General features: G+C 48.6%; 1 protein-coding gene across 10 annotated transcripts in view; it reads right to left on the bottom strand.

Moving 5' to 3' along the window:
* Positions 1 to 18302, bottom strand: part of CIT (citron rho-interacting serine/threonine kinase) — a 149991-nt gene that overhangs the window by 13308 nt on the left and 118381 nt on the right. For 4 of the 10 annotated variants that reach the window (XM_074356328.1, XM_074356329.1, XM_074356332.1 and 1 more), the window contains 14 exons: positions 17999 to 18134; positions 15988 to 16092; positions 11188 to 11328; positions 10659 to 10766; positions 8690 to 8852; positions 8258 to 8422; positions 5345 to 5482; positions 4660 to 4840; positions 3945 to 4036; positions 3353 to 3457; positions 2996 to 3165; positions 2183 to 2227; positions 1662 to 1742; positions 1378 to 1513 (listed from right to left, as the gene is read on the bottom strand). In XM_074356328.1, coding sequence (XP_074212429.1) covers positions 1378 to 1513; positions 1662 to 1742; positions 2183 to 2227; positions 2996 to 3165; positions 3353 to 3457; positions 3945 to 4036; positions 4660 to 4840; positions 5345 to 5482; positions 8258 to 8422; positions 8690 to 8852; positions 10659 to 10766; positions 11188 to 11328; positions 15988 to 16092; positions 17999 to 18134 — 1766 coding nt within the window. The remainder of the gene's footprint in view (positions 1 to 1377; positions 1514 to 1661; positions 1743 to 2182; positions 2228 to 2995; positions 3166 to 3352; positions 3458 to 3944; positions 4037 to 4659; positions 4841 to 5344; positions 5483 to 8257; positions 8423 to 8689; positions 8853 to 10658; positions 10767 to 11187; positions 11329 to 15987; positions 16093 to 17998; positions 18135 to 18302) is intronic. The other 6 variants (XM_074356333.1, XM_074356334.1, XM_074356338.1 and 3 more) reach the window with 3 other exon arrangements.

Below are 18302 nucleotides of genomic sequence, written 5' to 3'. Positions count from 1 at the left end.
GGACTAAAAGCCTCGCGCGGTCAGGCAGATGGACTGATGTCCACAAGTTCCCATAAACAATGTTCTAGATCTAAAAGGAAAACACCTGGCCTCGTGGCCACGATTCTGGCTAGGGAAAAAAGTTCTGCAGACATGAAATCAGAGAACGGGGACCGTACTTTCAAACATGCTCCCCCACCAAAGTCAAGAAAAAATGTGTTTGGGGACAATGAGGGGACGTTTTATAAAACATTAGGAGTGGACTATTCCAGTATGTCAGTGTCATGGGAGACAAAGAAAGGCTGAGGATTGTTCCAGGTTTGAGGAGACGACAGAGACATGAGTGAATGCAGGGCACTGTCCTGGGAAAAAAAACTCTAAAGGGCAGTATTGGAACCACAGGTAAAAGCCAACTGTGGGCTACATCAGAAAAGTATTATAGCAACAATTCCCTGAATTAAAACACTGTACCCTGTGAAAGTGTTCTGTATGATACTACCATGGTAGACACGTGTCATTGTACATTTGTCCAAACCCACAGAAGGTACAAGACCAAGCCTGGACCTGAATGTAAACTGCGCACGTGTCAATGTCGGTCCATCGACTGTAACAGATGCCCCGCTCTGGTGGGGATGCTGGTGGTGGGGGAGGCTGTGTGTGTGCAGGGGCCGAAGTATGTGGGGGACCTCTGGACCTTCTGCTCAGTTCCTGAACACGCTATCTCAGCCCCTGGATCCAGCCAGCCATGCCTGAAGTGAGACGTAACTGGGTGTTTTGAACATGGAGCCAAAGAATCAGTGTTTTCCCCTTAAAAAAAAAAAAATCACCACTAAAGAGAGAAGAAAAAACTCTTTGCCATGGTTCTGTGAGAGAATGGCTTTGTTCTTTGGTGATATGCAGAAGAATCTGGAGTCAGAGCTGCAATTGACTCTCAGATGGTTCAAAATAAGAGAGAAAATGAGTGTGTGAGTGTGTGTGTGTGGGAAGGGAGAAAGGGGGAAAAAATGTGGCAGAGTGTTGACAAGTGGTGCGTGTAGACGGAGCATCTCCGAGATTGGGGAGAAAGGAGGCACACAGCGGGGCAGGCAGGCAGGAGGTCATGGCTCACGCCGTACTGATGCCACAAGGACCAAGGGTTTGACGTTAGTGAGGCTCCGAGGCCCGCTGCCCTTCACTTGGCAGGATGCTGAGCTGTTCCCCGGGGGTGTCGGACTGCGCTACGCAGACACGCAGGGAACCGCATCAGAGAGTAAGCCACAGGCCCAGGCACCTACAGGGACACAGAGCTAAGAACCGCTGTCCCCAGGAGGGCCTGCCTTTGTGTGTGACAAGCATGACATGTGGCTTTTGAACCTCCCTCACAAGTGAAGAAAAAGTGCCGTGTCCTCGGCCTCCCACCTGCTATCATGAGGAGCTTCTCCAGGTCCTTGATGATATAAATTTGGAAGACTGCTCCAATTCCCGGGACGTGGGTGAGGGAGTTTTTCAGGACATTCAGTGCGTAGAGCCCTTCCTCGGTGCCCACCAGCACCACCTGCCGGGGCAGAAGTCCAAAGGCCGAACATGAACACAAGCCTGTCCCCGTCACGGCCCCAACAGGAAGAGCCACACAGCCTTTTCGCTGGGGACCGCGTGTGCCTGGTGCCAGACCCCAGCTGACCGTGCCCCTAAAGCATCATCACCTGGTCGCTGAAGGGCAGCGTGCAGTTCATGTCTAGACGGTCATCGCCTTCCAGTTTCAGCAGGGAGTTCCCAAGCAATTTCTTTTCATGTGTGAAAGGAAAAACGAGAGAGAGGAAAAGACGACACGGTCAGACTGAACTATTCAAGACCAGACCATCCAGAGACAAGCAAGAACGGACGGAAGTTCAATGCCAGGAAGAAAGGCAAGTTACTCCTGAAAACACTCAGGAGCACACATCTGCGCTTGGCTTGCCACACATTTTGACCTGAGCCCGAGAGGCAAGACGAAAATGCTATCAGAACCTCTGGGTGGCTGTTAGCGTCGGAGTTAAAACGTGCTTTGGCTGCAGGAGTAAACGGGTGCAGAAGGCGGAGAGAGAGATTCTGGGACAGGAGACTAGCTGAAGTGATGTCGCAAAGGGTTAACAAGCCACAAGGAAGGTTCGGTCCCCGCCAAGCTGCAGCATGAGTGCAAAGCCCAGTGTCTGCAGCCAACCCGCAAGCCTCCGAGTCTCTTTACCTGAACCCACGTGAGTGGAAGCTCGTAGGAAATACGGTCTCGGCCCTATTGTACACACACTGATTTCAGTACAAGGCTCCCGCGTGTAACAGTGAGACAGGTCATCAAAACAGGTCTACCCCATGAGCACGGCTCTAGCAGGAGGCTCGTGGTTGAGGATTTTCTGATTGCGAACACTTACACTGTTTATAAGGAGCTAAGTGTTTGGAAAGAGCTGTTGGGTCTTTGGTGGGGGAAATGCCAGTGAGTGATGAGTGCTGTTTGTATTCTGGAATGTTCCAGGAGGAGTGATGCCAATCAAGGCACACCCACGTCACTAACGTCTGAAGGAAAAGTAGGATTTCAAGCCTGCCTACGGCAGAGCAGATCACGCAGAAGCAACTGAGGAAGTTATGAAAAGCCTTCCTGGAGGAGACGGGGCTGTCAGCAGCCTCCCGTGCTACCTCATGGCCAACGTGCGTGTAACTCAAGCCTTCAAACCAAATAAACCCATCGGAGTAAACGAGAGAGGATTTCCTTGTAAGTACATTTGCTGCTGTGTAGCCATAAGCAAGATCTGTCGTGCCCTGAGAGTTGGACGAAGATGCTAACACCCGCCCCCACCTCAGATTCTAGAAGGCTGTTGGGGGAGGACCCGGGAGGCCAGGCAAGCCACCCTCGAGCCTGGATCTCGGGCGGCACAGAATCCCGGTCAGGACAGTCCCAAGGCCATCGTCCCTAGAGGGAGCCCGAGGGGCATCATGGCAGCCAACAGGACTCCCCCCAAGTCAGCCCCCTTAGCACACACGTTCCAGCCCCCCTTTTCATACTCACAGCGTCGGCTTCTGCCTTTTCCCTAGACACTCTCCCACCTGCGACAACTGATTCTAAGGCGGTGACCCAGCGTTGTTTGTCAGGGAAGCTGGGAGCCAGCAAGTACAGGGTTCTCCCGGGCCAGCAGGTGGTGTGCGGGTGAGACTCCATCTTCAGTACGTATGGGACATCTAGGACATTAGACAGAGCACGGCGCTGGGGGTGGAGTTTGCGCTCCAGCCGGGAGGGAGGGAGGGAGAAGGGAGGGATGGCCAAACCACACGAGGCCCAGTTCCTGCTCGGGAGGTGGGGCCGGGGAGCCCCCTCCTGCCCTTGCTGACCGATCCGGCCCGGCCCGCCCTGCCCTCAGCCCCTCACCTGCTTTGGCGGTGTTTGCGAGTTCAGAAGCACCAACGGCGCCATGAATAGACACGTCCCCGTCGGGAAGGCACAGCTCAAATTCTTCCACCGGCCTCTGTCCAGCTTGGTGCAAAGAGGAAGGGCAGAAAGAAAAACCAAAGAACAGGAGCAAGAACGAGGGAGACGAGAGGGAGAGAGCGAGCGAGAGACGAGTATGCGTGGAAAGAGGCGCACGAGAACAGAGGAGGGGAGAGATGTGCGGAGAAGGCGGAGAGGGAAGATAAAAAAAAGTACAGTGTGTCAGATGAGGGGCACAGTCAAGTTTCGGGCGACGATGCGGACTTAGGGGCAGCTGACTGAGGCGGAAGCTCTCGGAAGGTGTGTTAGCAGGTGGTCTTCAGGGCAGCCCCTGCAGGGTCTTCAGAGGGGAGACCTACAGACGTGAGTATCGTACCAATAACCTTCAGCGAACTCATGTGGGTTTTACTTTTCAAAAATGGAAACTCGTAGAAGGCTTGCAACGCAGTCCGGAAAACAGAGCCTTCACGCCAAGACTGGGAGACCTGGGCCAACCACGTGCAGTGCAATACCCCCCGGAGTATGAGTTTACCTTCTCTGGCTTCGCTGTCATAGATGAGGACTTTTGAGCCCTCCAGGACGATGTACTTCCTGTCCCAACCTTGCTGTCCTCGTTTGTTATTCCTGGGGAAGCGGAGAGGGGAAAGAGCTGTTTGAACCCAGCAGCAGCAGGCGGGGGAGGCGGGAGGAGGAGAGGGAATCCCGGTCAAGATGCCTCCACGGAAAACTTCAGAGAAGCCGTGTGGGAGCCGGGGAGGGAAGCGCCTCTCCCCCCGCCCAGGTGGTGGGGCTGGCCCACTCATACGACAGCAGACACGTGAACATGAGAAAAGTGCACACAGTTTATTTCACGTGTGCGTGGGAGTCTCCACAAGAAAACAAAGATCAGAAAAGCAGACAGGCCCTAGGGTTGAACAAGAGCAGTAATTGTGGGCAAGTAACTGAATGTAAGGGAGACTGGCTAGGGGAGCGAAGGACACGCATAGTAACAAGGGCTGCGGGCAGACTTCCCCGGTGACTGTGTCCTTCCTCCTGGCAGAGGAGGAGCAGCTTTTATGGGGGAGTTTTAGCTCCTACTTTCAGGAAGAGGAAGGGGGAGGTCAGAGCATCCGTCTTGCACCTGCTGCTTCCCAAGTGCCTTTAGCTGAAAAAACCCTGACGCCCAAGCGGCCTATCTGGGGGTGCCACGTTCTGCCAGCCTCGACCGGCCCCGGCCCGGCCCCGGCCCGAACCGCCCTGAGCGATACCTGGGCACCTTCATCCACCCTTCCAGGTGCAAGCTGCTGCTGGGCTCCTTGCTCTGGAGACCCGGGGAGTTCATCTTGTCACGGCAGAAGGCCTCAGTGAAGTGCGTGGCGTATTCGGCTGGTAGGCCGCAGGTAGCGGGCAAGCACGTGGAGCACTTGGGATGACACATGACCTGACATTCTAGGGAGAACCAGTGAACAACCTGAAAACACGCTCGGCTGACCCTGGGCCAGCTGACCCCCTGCCTGGCCTGTCAGTCCCACCAGCCAGGTGACCCCTAACCTTCCCCAGGGGCCAGGCCCGATGGGGAGAGCCCACAGACAGCCACGCCCTCTCCACCCCATTTTCCTGCTCCTCCCAGGTGCCACAAACCAGGGTGTAAAGGACACACTTGCATGTTTCCCTTAGAGCCCCAGGGTGGGAGAGACAGCCTGCTGGGAAAGGGGCAGGAAATTCGCAAAGCCCAAGGCATTTCGCACAGGGGGCTGGAAACATGGGCTGAAACATGTATAAACTCTCTCCCTAAAGTGGGAAAAACAGCGTCCTCCCACAGAAACTAAAAGCATGAAAATGCACCAAATGATGAGGAATTTTTTTAAAGAAAAAAAACCCACCTCCATCAGACAGAATTTTAGGTGGAGACGGGCAGGTGTCCCCCCACAAATGCACAACGGCCGCTCTTACCAAGACACTTGGATGCCTGGCGTCCAAAGTGCACGGTATCCAGACACACGGCGCACTTCGTGGCGCGCATGTTCAGCCCCACGTTGAACCGATGAGGAATATTGTGGTGCATGCGCTCCTTCAGACGCCGGCTGAATTCTGGAGGAAAATTTTAAAAAACCATTCGAGTGCTGCAAGGGTACCATCAAGAAAGTGAAAAGACACCCCACGCGACGGGAACCTGTGGACGGACTGTAGAAAGAAGTCTTACAATGCAAGATATAAGATGTAGTAAAAAGACAACCCAACTAAAAAAATGGGCAAAAGATCTGCATAGGCATCTGTGCAAAGAAGATAGGTAACTGGCCAAGGCGCACAGGAAGACGTGCTCAACACCGTTCATCATTTGGGAGATGCAAATCAGCACCAACACAAGATATGAGTTCATGCTCACTGGGTTGTCTAGAATCAAAAATACGGACAGTGAGTGTTGGTAAAGGTGTAGGAGAACGAAGGTCCTTATTCACTGCGGGTGGGAAGGCAAAATGGTGCAGCCACTTTGGAATCCAGTTTGGTCGTCCCCCATAAAGTGAAACAAAGAATTCCCGTATGACACAGCCATTCCACTCCTAGGTCAATGCCCCAGAGAACCAGACAGCACAGGGAGCCACAGAAATCTGTACACGGATGTTCTCAGCAGCGTTATTTATGACAGCCCCGAACTGGAAATGACCCACATGTCCATCAGTGGATTAATAAACAAGGTGTGATATCCACACAAGAGAATATTATTCAGCTGTTAAAAAAAAATGAAGTGCTGATAAATGCTACAACACGGATAAATGTCAAAAACATTACACTCCATGAGAAAAGCCAGCACAAAAGGCCATGTAGGGTATGACTCATTCATAGGAAACACCCAGAATAGCAAATCCATAGTTACGAAGGCTCCATGAAGGGGCAGTGACTGCCAGTAAGTATAGGATTTTTTGTTTGTTTGTTTGCTTTTTGGTGGTGGGGGGGGAGGGGGTGGAACCAAAAATATTTAAAAATTAGAATGTGATGATTGCACAACCATGTGAACTTATTGAAAAACACTGAATTATATGTTTCACATGAATTAATTGTATGGTATGTGAATTGTATCTCAATAAAGCTGTTAAGAAACCATTAGAGCACGTTAGTGACAGATTGTGAAACTATTTTAACACTAACAGATGCGTCTAGATTTAAATGAATCAAATTAAAATTGCCATTATCTGGTTATCAGGAATTAGGTTTCATTTAAGAACACGTTACTGGTAGGAGACTGGCAACATGGTGGCTGAGATGTTTGTGAGCATAAAGAAGCATATGCTTCTAAATCAGTTATTTGTAAACATTTTAGTCATCAAAGGTTTGTTTTCCAGATGAGATCATGTGTCTGGAGCTATTCTGAATCTAGCTTTAAAAAAAAAAAAATCACTATTCTGAATTACAGAATTTCTAATTATTAGATACCCAGACTGACTGAAAATTTTCCCTTCATGTCCAGTCCTTTCATGAATAACCTCCTTTTTTAAAAACCCAACTTCTAAGCCTCAAAGACCTGATTCTTACATTTATGTTCCAGTCAGTTAAAATGAACAAGATTGATTTTTTTTTCCCATTTAGAAGGTCCCCCCTCAACAGTGACCTAAGTAGTTAAAAGCAGCTTTAAATAGAAACGCTCAGGATCCACATTTCTGAGTCCACACTGGGTTCTCCAGAGAGCATCGCCCCCTTCCTGTATTGGAAAGCTGAAGGGATAAAGAACATAAATGCAGGATGCCACTGGGAACATGCCACACACACGGAGGAGGTGCTCAGAGGACCCCAGACTCCGGGCGCTGCTCTGTGCAGCCTCGTCAGCGGCTGGGGGGCCAGAAACGATTCTTTCCTCTGCGTGACCAGCACCATTTTGATGACTTAACAGTGAAGCTCTTTGATTCAGTTATGTGAACACAGGAAACGAGATGACACGGTCACCGAGGGAAAAGCAACAACAAAACCCCACCAAGATTCACAGCGGACGTGGGTCTGCTGGTGACACCGTGGTGAGGAAGCCCAGTTCTCCTCCACTCTCCCTAAGACCGTCCAGACCACCTTCCTTGGCTTTTCTTTTTTAAGTCCTTTCCATCTCTAGGTGAACAGAGTACTTTTGAGACCACAAAGAAAACCTTTTCCTTATACCATTGGTGTAAATTGGCACAAACTACCAACCCTCAAAATGCACATAACCTTTAACCCAGAGATTCATTTCCCAAGAACTTCCACAGTCATAGCGTCCACAGAGGGGCAGGGTGGTCACTGCAGGTGTGTATGGAAACAAGGAATTGGAAATAACCTAAATGCCTATCAGCAGGGGTCTGGATTAAGAGGTGAATTGAAGGGGAGATGGTAGCTCAGTGGTAGAGCATATGCTTAGCATGCACGAGGTCCTGGGTTCAATCCCCAGTACGTCCATTTAAAAAAAAAAAAAAAAAGAGGGAAAGAAAGAAATCATAAACCCCCCACACCATGGAATACTTTAAAAGGACGGGGTCGATCTGTATGTGTTAATATGAAACCCTCTAAGATAACATTTTAACGAAGACAGATGTTCTGCAGTGTATAGCACACTGTGCTGTGATATTTACGAAAGAAAAAAGGATTGAGAAAAACAGGTTATTTTTTTGCACCCTTTACATATAATTACGTAAGATACATGAATAAAAGACACGGGGTCACGTGCAGACCCCATTGCTGGGAGAGTGCAGTGGCTGGCTCTGGGGATGGGCAGTGGGGTGGGGAGAGGGCTTGCTTCTTCCTCTTTATCCCTGAGTGTTATTATTGGTCATTTTTACCCACTGTCTGCCTTTCCTAGTCAATTACCAACAATGTCCACGCAGCTCCCATGGCCCCTCAAGAACGCACCTTCGGGGGTTGCAGACTCCTTCCTGCGGCTGGAGGGCGGGGCAAGCAGGCTCATGGCACTGGGCTGGTGCTCGGGTGACCGAACGATGGCGGACATAGCGATCTGCTGCCTCGCGGTGGCCGGTGTGGACGGGTGCGGGTGGTCTGTGGCTTTCCGGTGGGCAGCTAGGGAGAGACCAGTCCAATGCCCTGCAGTTAGCTGGGTTCCCGAGAGCCACCCCGCCGAGTGGACTGCCCCAGGGCTGGCTGTCCAGGACCCGAGACCTAAAGGACACACATCGTGCCCCATTGGTGAGGCCAAGGATGCCGTGAATTGTTCAGACTTGGGGTATCTGGGCCGGAACCACAGATGCTGCTGAACTAGTCCAGGCCAATCTCCTCGAGATTGGTCCTCTGCCTTGTCCACAGCACTTTGTGTAGAGAGAGCCCTACCTTCCTCCCGGGCGGACCGCAGCTCGATGCGTGTCTTCTGAAGGGCTTCCTCCAGCTCTGCGCAGCGAGCTTTCTCCTTCTCCAGAGCCACCTTCAGCTCATTGTACTGCAGAGGAACCTGTGTGGGCAAAGCAGGGTCCTCTTTCCGTCGACTAAATAAACCCTAGCAATGGAAACAGAGATATCTCCTAACTCCTGGAAACTGGCACTTTAAACTAGCTGAAGGAACTCTGGCTGGGGAGGAGCAAACCACGAGAGCCAGGAGCATACTCACTGTAAGTGGACTTAGGGAAAATGGCATGTGGGGGGGGGGGGGGACTGAGGCACAGCCCCTCCCGGACAGCTGGGGAAAAACAGGGGTGCGGAGGTGTTCACCAAGAGGGTTAAAGGTGCTTGAACTGCCACCACCTCTTCCTTTAGCGTTCCCAAGAAGGAGAGCCATTTCCTGAGTCTTTACTCTCAAAAAATGGAAGTGGAGGATGGAATCACGAGAGATGGTTCAGAAATCACTCTTCCCTTCAATTTCTCTCATGATGCTTAGTTACAAGACAAGCAGATGAGTTGGGGTTTTTTAAAAAAAAAAAAAGCAAAAAAATGGAATATAAAAATGATGTCAACACAAGGGGCTTATGCAAAAAAAAAAAAAAAGCAAATGGAACGTGTATTGTACATGGGAGAAAAAAGTAAAACAGATAATGGGACTGACAAAAAAAATTAACAACAAAAAATAAGTGGAAACGCCCTAACTACATCAAGTGACTTAATCAGACAACAGTCCCCTGCTAAAATAAAAAAGATCAGTATCATCAGCACAAACAAGCACGGTCACCAAGCATGCAAGCAAACCCGGCCCCTGCAGCCCCCACGTAGCAGGAGGCGGCTTCTGACGGCTGCTCTCGCCCGCTTTCAGTAAGGAGACCGTCAGGACCATGGAGACCAGCCGCCCTTCAGCCCACTCCGGGGTATCCCAAGCCATTGGAGGCCTTCCCTGTACCACGGCCACTGCTCCTTTCATCTGAGCGCCTTGGGAAGGAAGCTCCTCAGAGACCTTCTTGATCTGAGAACACTTGGCCAAACACAGTATGAGGGCTTCAGTGGTTCAGGGAAGCACGCTTTGGGCTTATTAAAAATCTTCCCATGTCTACCTGCGTATCACCCTGGCCATTTTTTTTATTTATTAACTTATTTTTTTTCATTTTGGGGGGGGGGTAATTAGGTTTACTTATTTGTTTTATTTTTAAGAGGCGCTGGGGACTGAACCCAGGACCTTGTGTATGCTAAGCATGCACTCTACCACTTGAGCTATATCGTCCCCTCTTTTGGTCATCATTTTTAACTTGTCTGTTATCATTTTAAAGGATGGAGCAAGTACCCCGTAGAGGTACCACTCTCCAGTTGGACACTTTGGGCAGGTCACTCCAACTCTCTGGGTCCCAGTCTCTTCATGAGCTAATCAGAAGGACCGAGCAGGTGTTTTCCTGGAGTCCTGCAAAAGTGACCTGAGAATCTTTCTGCGACTCCATACAGATGACCTACTAGTACCTCTGGAATCCCATCCACGTGAACTAAGAACCCCTCTACAAGTGACCTGTAGTCTCTCCAGAGTCCATACACGGGAGCAGAGAACCCGCTGGAGGCGGGACTGCTGACCTGAGTTTAAGCTTCTTCTCTGCTACCTCCATGACCCCAGCTGCTTAGGGAAGGAAACCACTCCCTTCACAGAGAAAGGCAAATACAACGTTAAAGGCCAGGAACACAAGAGTAGTGTGCCACAGACTGCACAGTGATATCCTCTCTTGAAGGGCTGTTCTGATGATCTCAAAGCCTCTTTTTCAACCCAATATCAAACAAGAAGGTGTGCATTTGCTTTCGCTGGTGCTCCCATGAGGATCTACCACAGTGGTCTTCCTGGATCATCACGCTCAAGCAAAAACTGTCAACTCCCCGCTTTTCAAACCCTCCGACCCACCTTTTTCTTTTTAGCAGGTTGGTCCATTTTGGCTTGCAGAAAATCGATGAGTTTGGTTTGTTGGGAAATAGTGCCTTCCATTTTCACCTTTTCGTGAGAATAGAGAACCTAAAATTTGTGAAAACATAAACAACCTCAGACACCAAAAGAAACACACTTTAGGTTTGGTTCTTTAAGAAAATAAAAAATAAAGCCATTGCGACGCTAACATGTGAAAAAGTCAATACAAGCCACACTGGGTCAGGATTTATTCACTTAGTCCTAATCTTATTGCCCACCTTTCACCCCCACCAAAAACAAAAAACAAACAGACGGAGTGATGTATGGATGAATAAGTGAAAAAGGAAAAAGAGCAAACGGTGAACAGCAGAATCTAGAGGATGGTTGTTAAAGAAGTTTTCCAGCTTCTCTGAATACTTGAAAATTTTCATAATAAAATACACTGCACAATGATCCTGCCCATTTGACCGGAAGGCATGCTTGGCCTCTGCAGACAGGTTTTAAGGAAGGTCCCTCCACCAGTTCTCACCTGAATGTTTTCTAGCTGATATTCCAGGTCACTCCTTTCTGTCTTCAGCAGGTCAGCCCGGTCTAGAGCTTCTTGCAGCCCTTGAGTCAGACGGAAAATGTGGTTCTTCTGCAAGTCCATTTGCTGCTGTAGTTTGGCTTGCTGGTGGGGAGAGAGGCCGGGAGAGGCTTCAGACCACACGCAGTACAGCTGGTGCCCATGCTGCCCCTGTTACAGACTAATTCCCAACACACCACCCAAAGTTCGGCTCATTCCAGAATTACCAACTGTCTTCAATTCCAAAATGATGCATCCACAGTGAAAAAGAACTGGCACAGAAATCTCCAATGGCCAGCAACTCACAGGGTGCCCACCAACCCAGGGAGTCCAGACTGGTGGGTCTGCCTTCCCAGTGGGACTGACATTTAGGAATATTTTGGTACTTAAGAGTGTGGAGCAGCTTTGTAGACATCAAAGGCAGTGTGACTTAATGCCGTGATGGCTAAATTGCAGTCTGTTCTTATTTTTTGTTCTGAAGATCTCAGTTGCCGTTAAGAGAAATCACTTTGTGATTTTCAGCATGGAATACACAAAGGGGAATCCTACCACCTCTAACTTAAAGAATGCCTCATCGTGGTGCGGGACCACCCAGCACACGATAACCACAATCGTGGGAGACATTTTCACAGTGTGGGGAGGAAGATCCCAGATTCAGAACAAGTGTCAGTAAAACCCAAGGGGAGAAAATAATTCTGTTTGGTATATGGGAAATAGTTGTGTGCTAGAAACTGGTCTCCAACTCTTTATAATGGAAGTCAATCAGAAAATAGAGCAGCCTCTGAAAGATACTGGTTTAATAGCTCTCTTTCCCCAAGTGCTTCTGTTTCTACAAATCAGGAGAGAGCAGCTATCCTGACAAGACACCACTTCATTTCATCCATCCTGCGGGTTACAGTCTAACCACACTAGCTGTGGCTCCAGTACTCCCTCCGCCGGTGGCCTGGACCCTCCGCAGACTTCAGGACAGAGAGCAAAGAGCAATCACCATCCCCACCAGGGTTTGCCGACAGGCGAGGGCAAACCTCAGCGCTCGCCGCGCTGGCAGGCCAAGAGCTACTGACCACCTCAGAGTCTGCTGGAACCTCGCCACCTACCCACGTGTGCCTTCCCGCTTTTACTCCTCACCTGCCCTTCCTCTCGAGAGACAGCTGGTTCCCCCCAGCATCAGTGTCGTGGAAGAGAACCTGGGCTTTAGAACATTCCAGACCCCGGTTCAAATCCTGACTTTAACTATTACTAGTCATGTGACCGGGCAGCTCACCGCACCTCTCGGAGCCAGTCTCATCATCTCTAAGTGGGTGAAGGAGCGCCCTCCCCTGGGGGGCGCACGGAGCACAGTGCCCAGCACACGGCACGTGCTGGATGAATTTTAGTGCTCTCTCCTTTGTCCTTCTTTCTTCCCTCCGTCCAGGTCAGGGGTGCCCCTCTCACTTTTCCATCTGCCTTTCCCTCCCCAGCCCACTCCCCCCCAGCCTCTCCCCAGCAGTCCTCATAAAGCAAGAGGCACTGATACTAACTTCCGATCACCTGCCCTGTGTGTGTGACCTGGAATTTCTGAATCAAACCACAGGACCCCCTAAAACACAAGAGGAAATAAAGATGGAAAAAAAACAGCCAAGAGAACCTCTAACAGGGTGCTGTCCGTCCCCTGTAGCACACAAGTGATTACTTCTGCAAATTACCCTCTTTCGTTTCTTTCCACTATTTTAGAACAACACTAATTACTAGGCAGGAAACAGAGAAACAAGCGCTAGGGACCAGAATCTGTTCGGTGACAGCCAGGCCCAAAATATTTCTCTAGAAGAAACACATCAACTGTCCATCAGCCTTCCAAGAAATAGGCTGCTTGTTTACTATAATAAGAAACAAGTACGAGTGACATTTGTGCTCAATGAAATGGTTTACAAAACCATGTACATGCTTCCCCGAGAGACGTAAATGGAGGCTATTCCTGGTCAGTGTTGGACTGAAAGGAGGGCTCCGGCTACGTGCTCAGATCTGTCCGCCAACTGTATGAGGGACAGGACGCTGGGAGTAAAAGCACAGAGGAACCAGATGACCGAACCGGAGCGCGAGACGATGCTGGTGGCTGGAAGGATGCTCACACCCAGGAGAAGGTTTAATGGGATGCTGTCTTTTAAAATTTCAACAGAGTAAAGAAAGATGTTTAAAAAAAAAAAAAAAAAAGCTTGTATAAGGGAAGGTGGTGATTTAACAGATCAGTGGGTGTCAGTGGTCTGATAAAGCCACCCAAAGAGCCCGGGTCATTGGCAGAGGTCTTCAGAGCCCAGAATGGAAGTGGAGAAGGCCCACTGTTCTGTGCTGTTAAAAACCACAGGGACTTCTAGAAGCTCTTTGGAAAGACAAATCTACCAGAAAAGAACATCCCTCACACGGAGGGACTTGAAATGTTTCATTTAGAAGAGGGTGATTCAGAGCAGGAGAGGTACAGATATCAACTCCACTGTCACAGAAATAATGAAAAGTAAATTCTTTCACAGAAGGGTCACAAGGAGGAAGATACTGGGAAAGGCACCTGGCACACAGTAAGTGCTAACTAAACACTAGTTATTCTGACTACTAGTCAAGCAATGGGATTAGTAACCACTATTAATCTCCTATTTCGCTTGGAAATACCAGACTACTCCCCATTCTCAAGTGTTTCACTGTAACTGAACCCATAGTTGGAAGTCATAGGCTTTAGTTCAGAATGAGAAAGGACTTTCCAAGAACGAGAGCTGCCGGATATACGAGCTGGGCTGTCCGAGGTCCCTGTGAGCACTGAGGCCGAGGGTCAGCGCGGCGCGCCTGGGAGGAGTGTTGGGGAAGGGATGCTGTACTTGGACGGGGGTTAATTTGATAAGGATTAGCAAAAGGACTCTCGGCTCTGGCGTTACTTCCACCAGACTAACCACATCGAAAAAGCTTCCGAGGCCATTTTGGGCCCAAGAGAAAAGATCTGGGAGAAAGATCCCTGAGCGAGTCCTCCAGGAGCCGGGATGAAGCAAAAGGAGGCGCAAGTGCTGAATCTGGACTAAGTGACGCAGAAATTCTTCCCGACCCCGAGGCTCTGATTCTGGCCCCAGTTACATGCCCCCGTGGCTGGCGGAGGGCAGGGAGGCTGAGCCCGGTCACAGGCCTCCTGAGCGCCCGCCACAAGCAGGGATGCCAGCTGCGTTCTGGACAATAAAGATCGTTCTCTGTTTCCTAATGGTCTTGACCGTCGGTGAGATCTGCCCCAAATTCAGTGTCAGCCAGATGTCTGTGCTCAGAAGTCCCTCTGTGAGTGCAGACTGGGAGACGGGAAATGCTCCCGTGTCATTTCAGAAGTGCGAACGAGGGGCCTGAATCAGGATTCCAGCCTTCTATTCCGAGCCTCGTCACTGACTCACCGTGTAACCTTGGACTGAAGTACTGAGCTGGCAAGGCCAACTCTCCTTCCTCGGAGGGAAAAGAGGACAGGCGAGCTCACTGATTATTTCTGTCCTTCCTGTTCCCCACCTGTGCCCAAAGTGGGGACACTGTCTGTTCATTCCAGAGAAAAGACCACCATTCTCTCTGCGACCACCTGGGAGATTTTTAAATTTCTATTATAATGTTCTTAGTGGCACTTTGGTGAACTGCTCGTGTGTGTGTGTGTGTGTGTGTGTGTGTAATTGATTTTATTTAAAACCTTTTTCTTTATTGTGGTAAAATATACATAACATAAAATTTACCACTTCAACCATTTTTAAGCGTACAGGTTGGTGGCATCAAATACATTCACACGCTGTGCATCAGCACGCCATCCACGTCCAGAAGTTTCCCAAACTCCCACTCGTGTTGCTTAAAGCATCATCCTATAAAACATTTCATACTTACCTGCAAAAAAGTTTCCACCACACTTTTCAAGCTTCATAGCAGAGCAATATTACTCGTACCAGTGAGCCCCTTGGGGCTACAAGCATCACACAACAAAGCCTCAGTTAACCAGAGGAGACAATCTGGTTAATTCAACCAACAGTCTCACTGTGGGTTAAACAGAACACTCCTGGAGTTCAACTTCTCATTAAATATCTTTATAAAGTGCATTTGCCCTGATAAGTCAATTCTAATGAACAAAGCCAAGTTATCAGGGATTCAACATAGAGGGCTTTGGTTGGGAGTGGGAAGTAGCCATCAATTGAAAGAGTTTCAGAATTCTGCTAAAAGGTACAGGAAATAACATAAGGAATGGATCAGCTTAGGCGATCAATTTGAGTTTTTCATTTTCTGTCTCAAAAGTAGGGCGTAATTTTTTTTTTAACTGAATTAACTGGATGTTCAAAAGTCCTCATGAAGTTTGGCACTCAGCATAATTTGATCAGGCCTCTGCCCTGTGCACAAAGCTAATTTGCATGGATGGGTCTATCAGCCTGCAAACTTAATACACTTTGGTTATTATCTCTAAAGAACAGTTTAACTCAGCGTTGCTCAGTTAAGCACCATCTGGCAGGCCATGATGACAAAGAGGCTCCCTGGCCTTCATGACACATTCTTTTTTTTTTCCTTTATTATTTTTTTTAAATTTTATTTTTAATTGAGTTATAGTCGGTTTACCATCACACATTCTTTTAATGTGTTAAACACCTTTCAGGAAGTATTCGGTGACCATCTCCCTCTTCCTCAAAACTTCCCACTTTGAAATTTGAACGTCTTAATTTGGATCTGCCCACCTGAATACAATGACTTTTCACTTTTGAGATGCCACCTGGCTCTACTTGCCAGGTGTTGCACACTCACCTCTTCCAGAAGCCTCTGTTTGAGCTCTCGTTCAGTCTCCAGCTTCTGCTGTAAACTTCGGGCATTCATTTCAAGCATGGCATGTTTCTTCTCCAGGTCATTGAGCTGGGCATTTGGAAAAATTGGCCGTGACACCACATATAGGAATGTTAGGTGCTAATGACTTTGCAAATACCCACAAACTTTCACAGGCAAAGAATAATCAAGTTCTAAAGATCAGAACCTAAATACTGGTTTTTTCAAATGGTTATTACAAAAGCCCGTGCCATAGGTAAGCCTCATGTGGGTTATTCTACGAGGAAAGGATATTATTCCTAAGGGGTGGGAGCTGTGACCAGTTCTAAGAGGATAACTGCTCAAGAATTCATTTGGCTGAATTAAATAATCACACACTGAGTGCTTGCTTCTTGCGCAGGATACCATTGGGGGCTCTGGGACGAAACGATGGACAAGCCCTCTCAAGGATCTTACGTCAAGTCACGAAGCAGAGGGTGGCCCATAACTAGACACGTGCACAAACGCTGACCACTGTCAGGTAAGAGGTGTGGAGAAGAGAAATCCAGCCTGAATGCCTAGTCATCAAGGGAGGACGGGATGAGAATGGGTGGAGTCTTAAAGGACGGGTAGGACTTGGCTGTCGAACAACAGTCAGGTAGAAAAAAATATCCTTCGAGCTAAACACAAAAGGGTTCATTTGTCTCTAAATAATATATTTACTTTCCTCTTGGTTAAGAAAAAATTAGCAAGCCAATACCAAGGACTCAGGAGTATTCCTGAGTAGCCAGCTCTAGCCTTGAATCTGATCATGTTGCTTCTATGAAATTCTGCTAGGAAAATAATCATGGATGTCCACAAAGATTTATGCTCATTGCAACGTTATGTGTAATGGCAAAGAAACTGGAAGCAGCTTAAATATCTAAAACAAGTGCAGTGAGGAAGGTAGGTACCTCTATGTAACTGATGTTTCTAGAACAACATGCCCCCCAAAAATAAAAGCTGTTTGTATAGTAAGAATCCAAGTTTATAAATATATATATATATATACATATATATGTGTGTGTGTGTATATTTGGAAAATATAAATAATACATATATTATATATATTTACATATATATAATATATATATTTTATATATATATAAAAACATATCATGCGAAGAAAAGACTACAAGTAAACTCACGAACGTAACAGTGGTGAGAGATTACCAGTTATTTTTCCCTCTACTTCTCTGGGGTTTCTATATCTCCCACAATTACCCCAAATAATCACTTTTACAATCATGAAATTACAAAGAGTTACACAAAATACAGAGGTCTGATTATTACTTTATATTAAACGTGTGTGTAGGGGTGTGTGTGTGAAAAGACTGCGTTACGTATGCGCGTGAGTCTGTGTGTATACGTGAAACTTCTCTGGTCTCCACTTCTGCTACCTGGAACACTGATGCTCCTATTCTAAGCCTCTTCTGACATGAAAATCTCCAAACACTGGCGTGTCAGGTTGTAAACCCAGAATATGGGTGCTACGGGGGCAGAACATGTGTATTTCCAACGTCAAATACTGAGGACCTGCACTGTCAGCAGATGTTATGGTGGCCCTGGACTTAGACATCAGAGAGGCCAAGAGGCTTCTTTCACTGCAGTGATGGAATGATGGATTGCCACCCGCCCATCACTCCCCAAGGATGCTTGACATAAAGTCCATAAAGGCTTCTAGAAATTCAGTGCCAGAAAACAAAAGAGTTATGCACTCAGGTCAATTTGGACCTCAGGAGCCCCGATGGGCAGATATTAAGAAGTCACTGACCGCCTATGACACCCCAGGACCCCCTAGACCCACCCAGGCTGTCGTCCCATGGAGAAGCGTAATCGTGTGACTTCACTGCACTGAGCGAACGTATGTTTATGAAACACACTGTGCGTGGACCACATCTCAACTGGTGTCAGGCACACCTGCTGAAAGACGGAGGTGAGGATGTTTTGCTAAAAGGCAGGAGGGACGGGTGCTGACCTTGTCGGAGAGGCTCTCAGCTTTCAACTTCTGCTCTTTGAGAGCCTGCTGCAGGGCGAGGATCTCGGCCTTGTGCTCCTTCACCGCCAGCTCGACCACCTGGCGCGACTCAGTGATGCGCTGATCGGCCCTTGCCCTGCCAGGAAAACACAAGCGCGCTTTCAGAAGCCCCACCATCGCCGACCCAGAGGAAGGAAGCGGGCCCATCTCTGATCCTGATGAGCAACCAGACAGACCACAGGCTTGAGAGATGCCCAACCCTGGTTCCTTGTCCCCAGTTGTGTCTTGCTTTCTGACCAAGTAT

The sequence above is a fragment of the Camelus bactrianus genome, chromosome 32 (genome assembly GCF_048773025.1).
Source record: "Camelus bactrianus isolate YW-2024 breed Bactrian camel chromosome 32, ASM4877302v1, whole genome shotgun sequence".
Classification (NCBI taxonomy): Eukaryota; Metazoa; Chordata; class Mammalia; order Artiodactyla; family Camelidae; genus Camelus; species Camelus bactrianus.
Note: the sequence above shows the minus strand (reverse complement) of the source record. Positions and strands in the feature narration are given on the sequence as shown.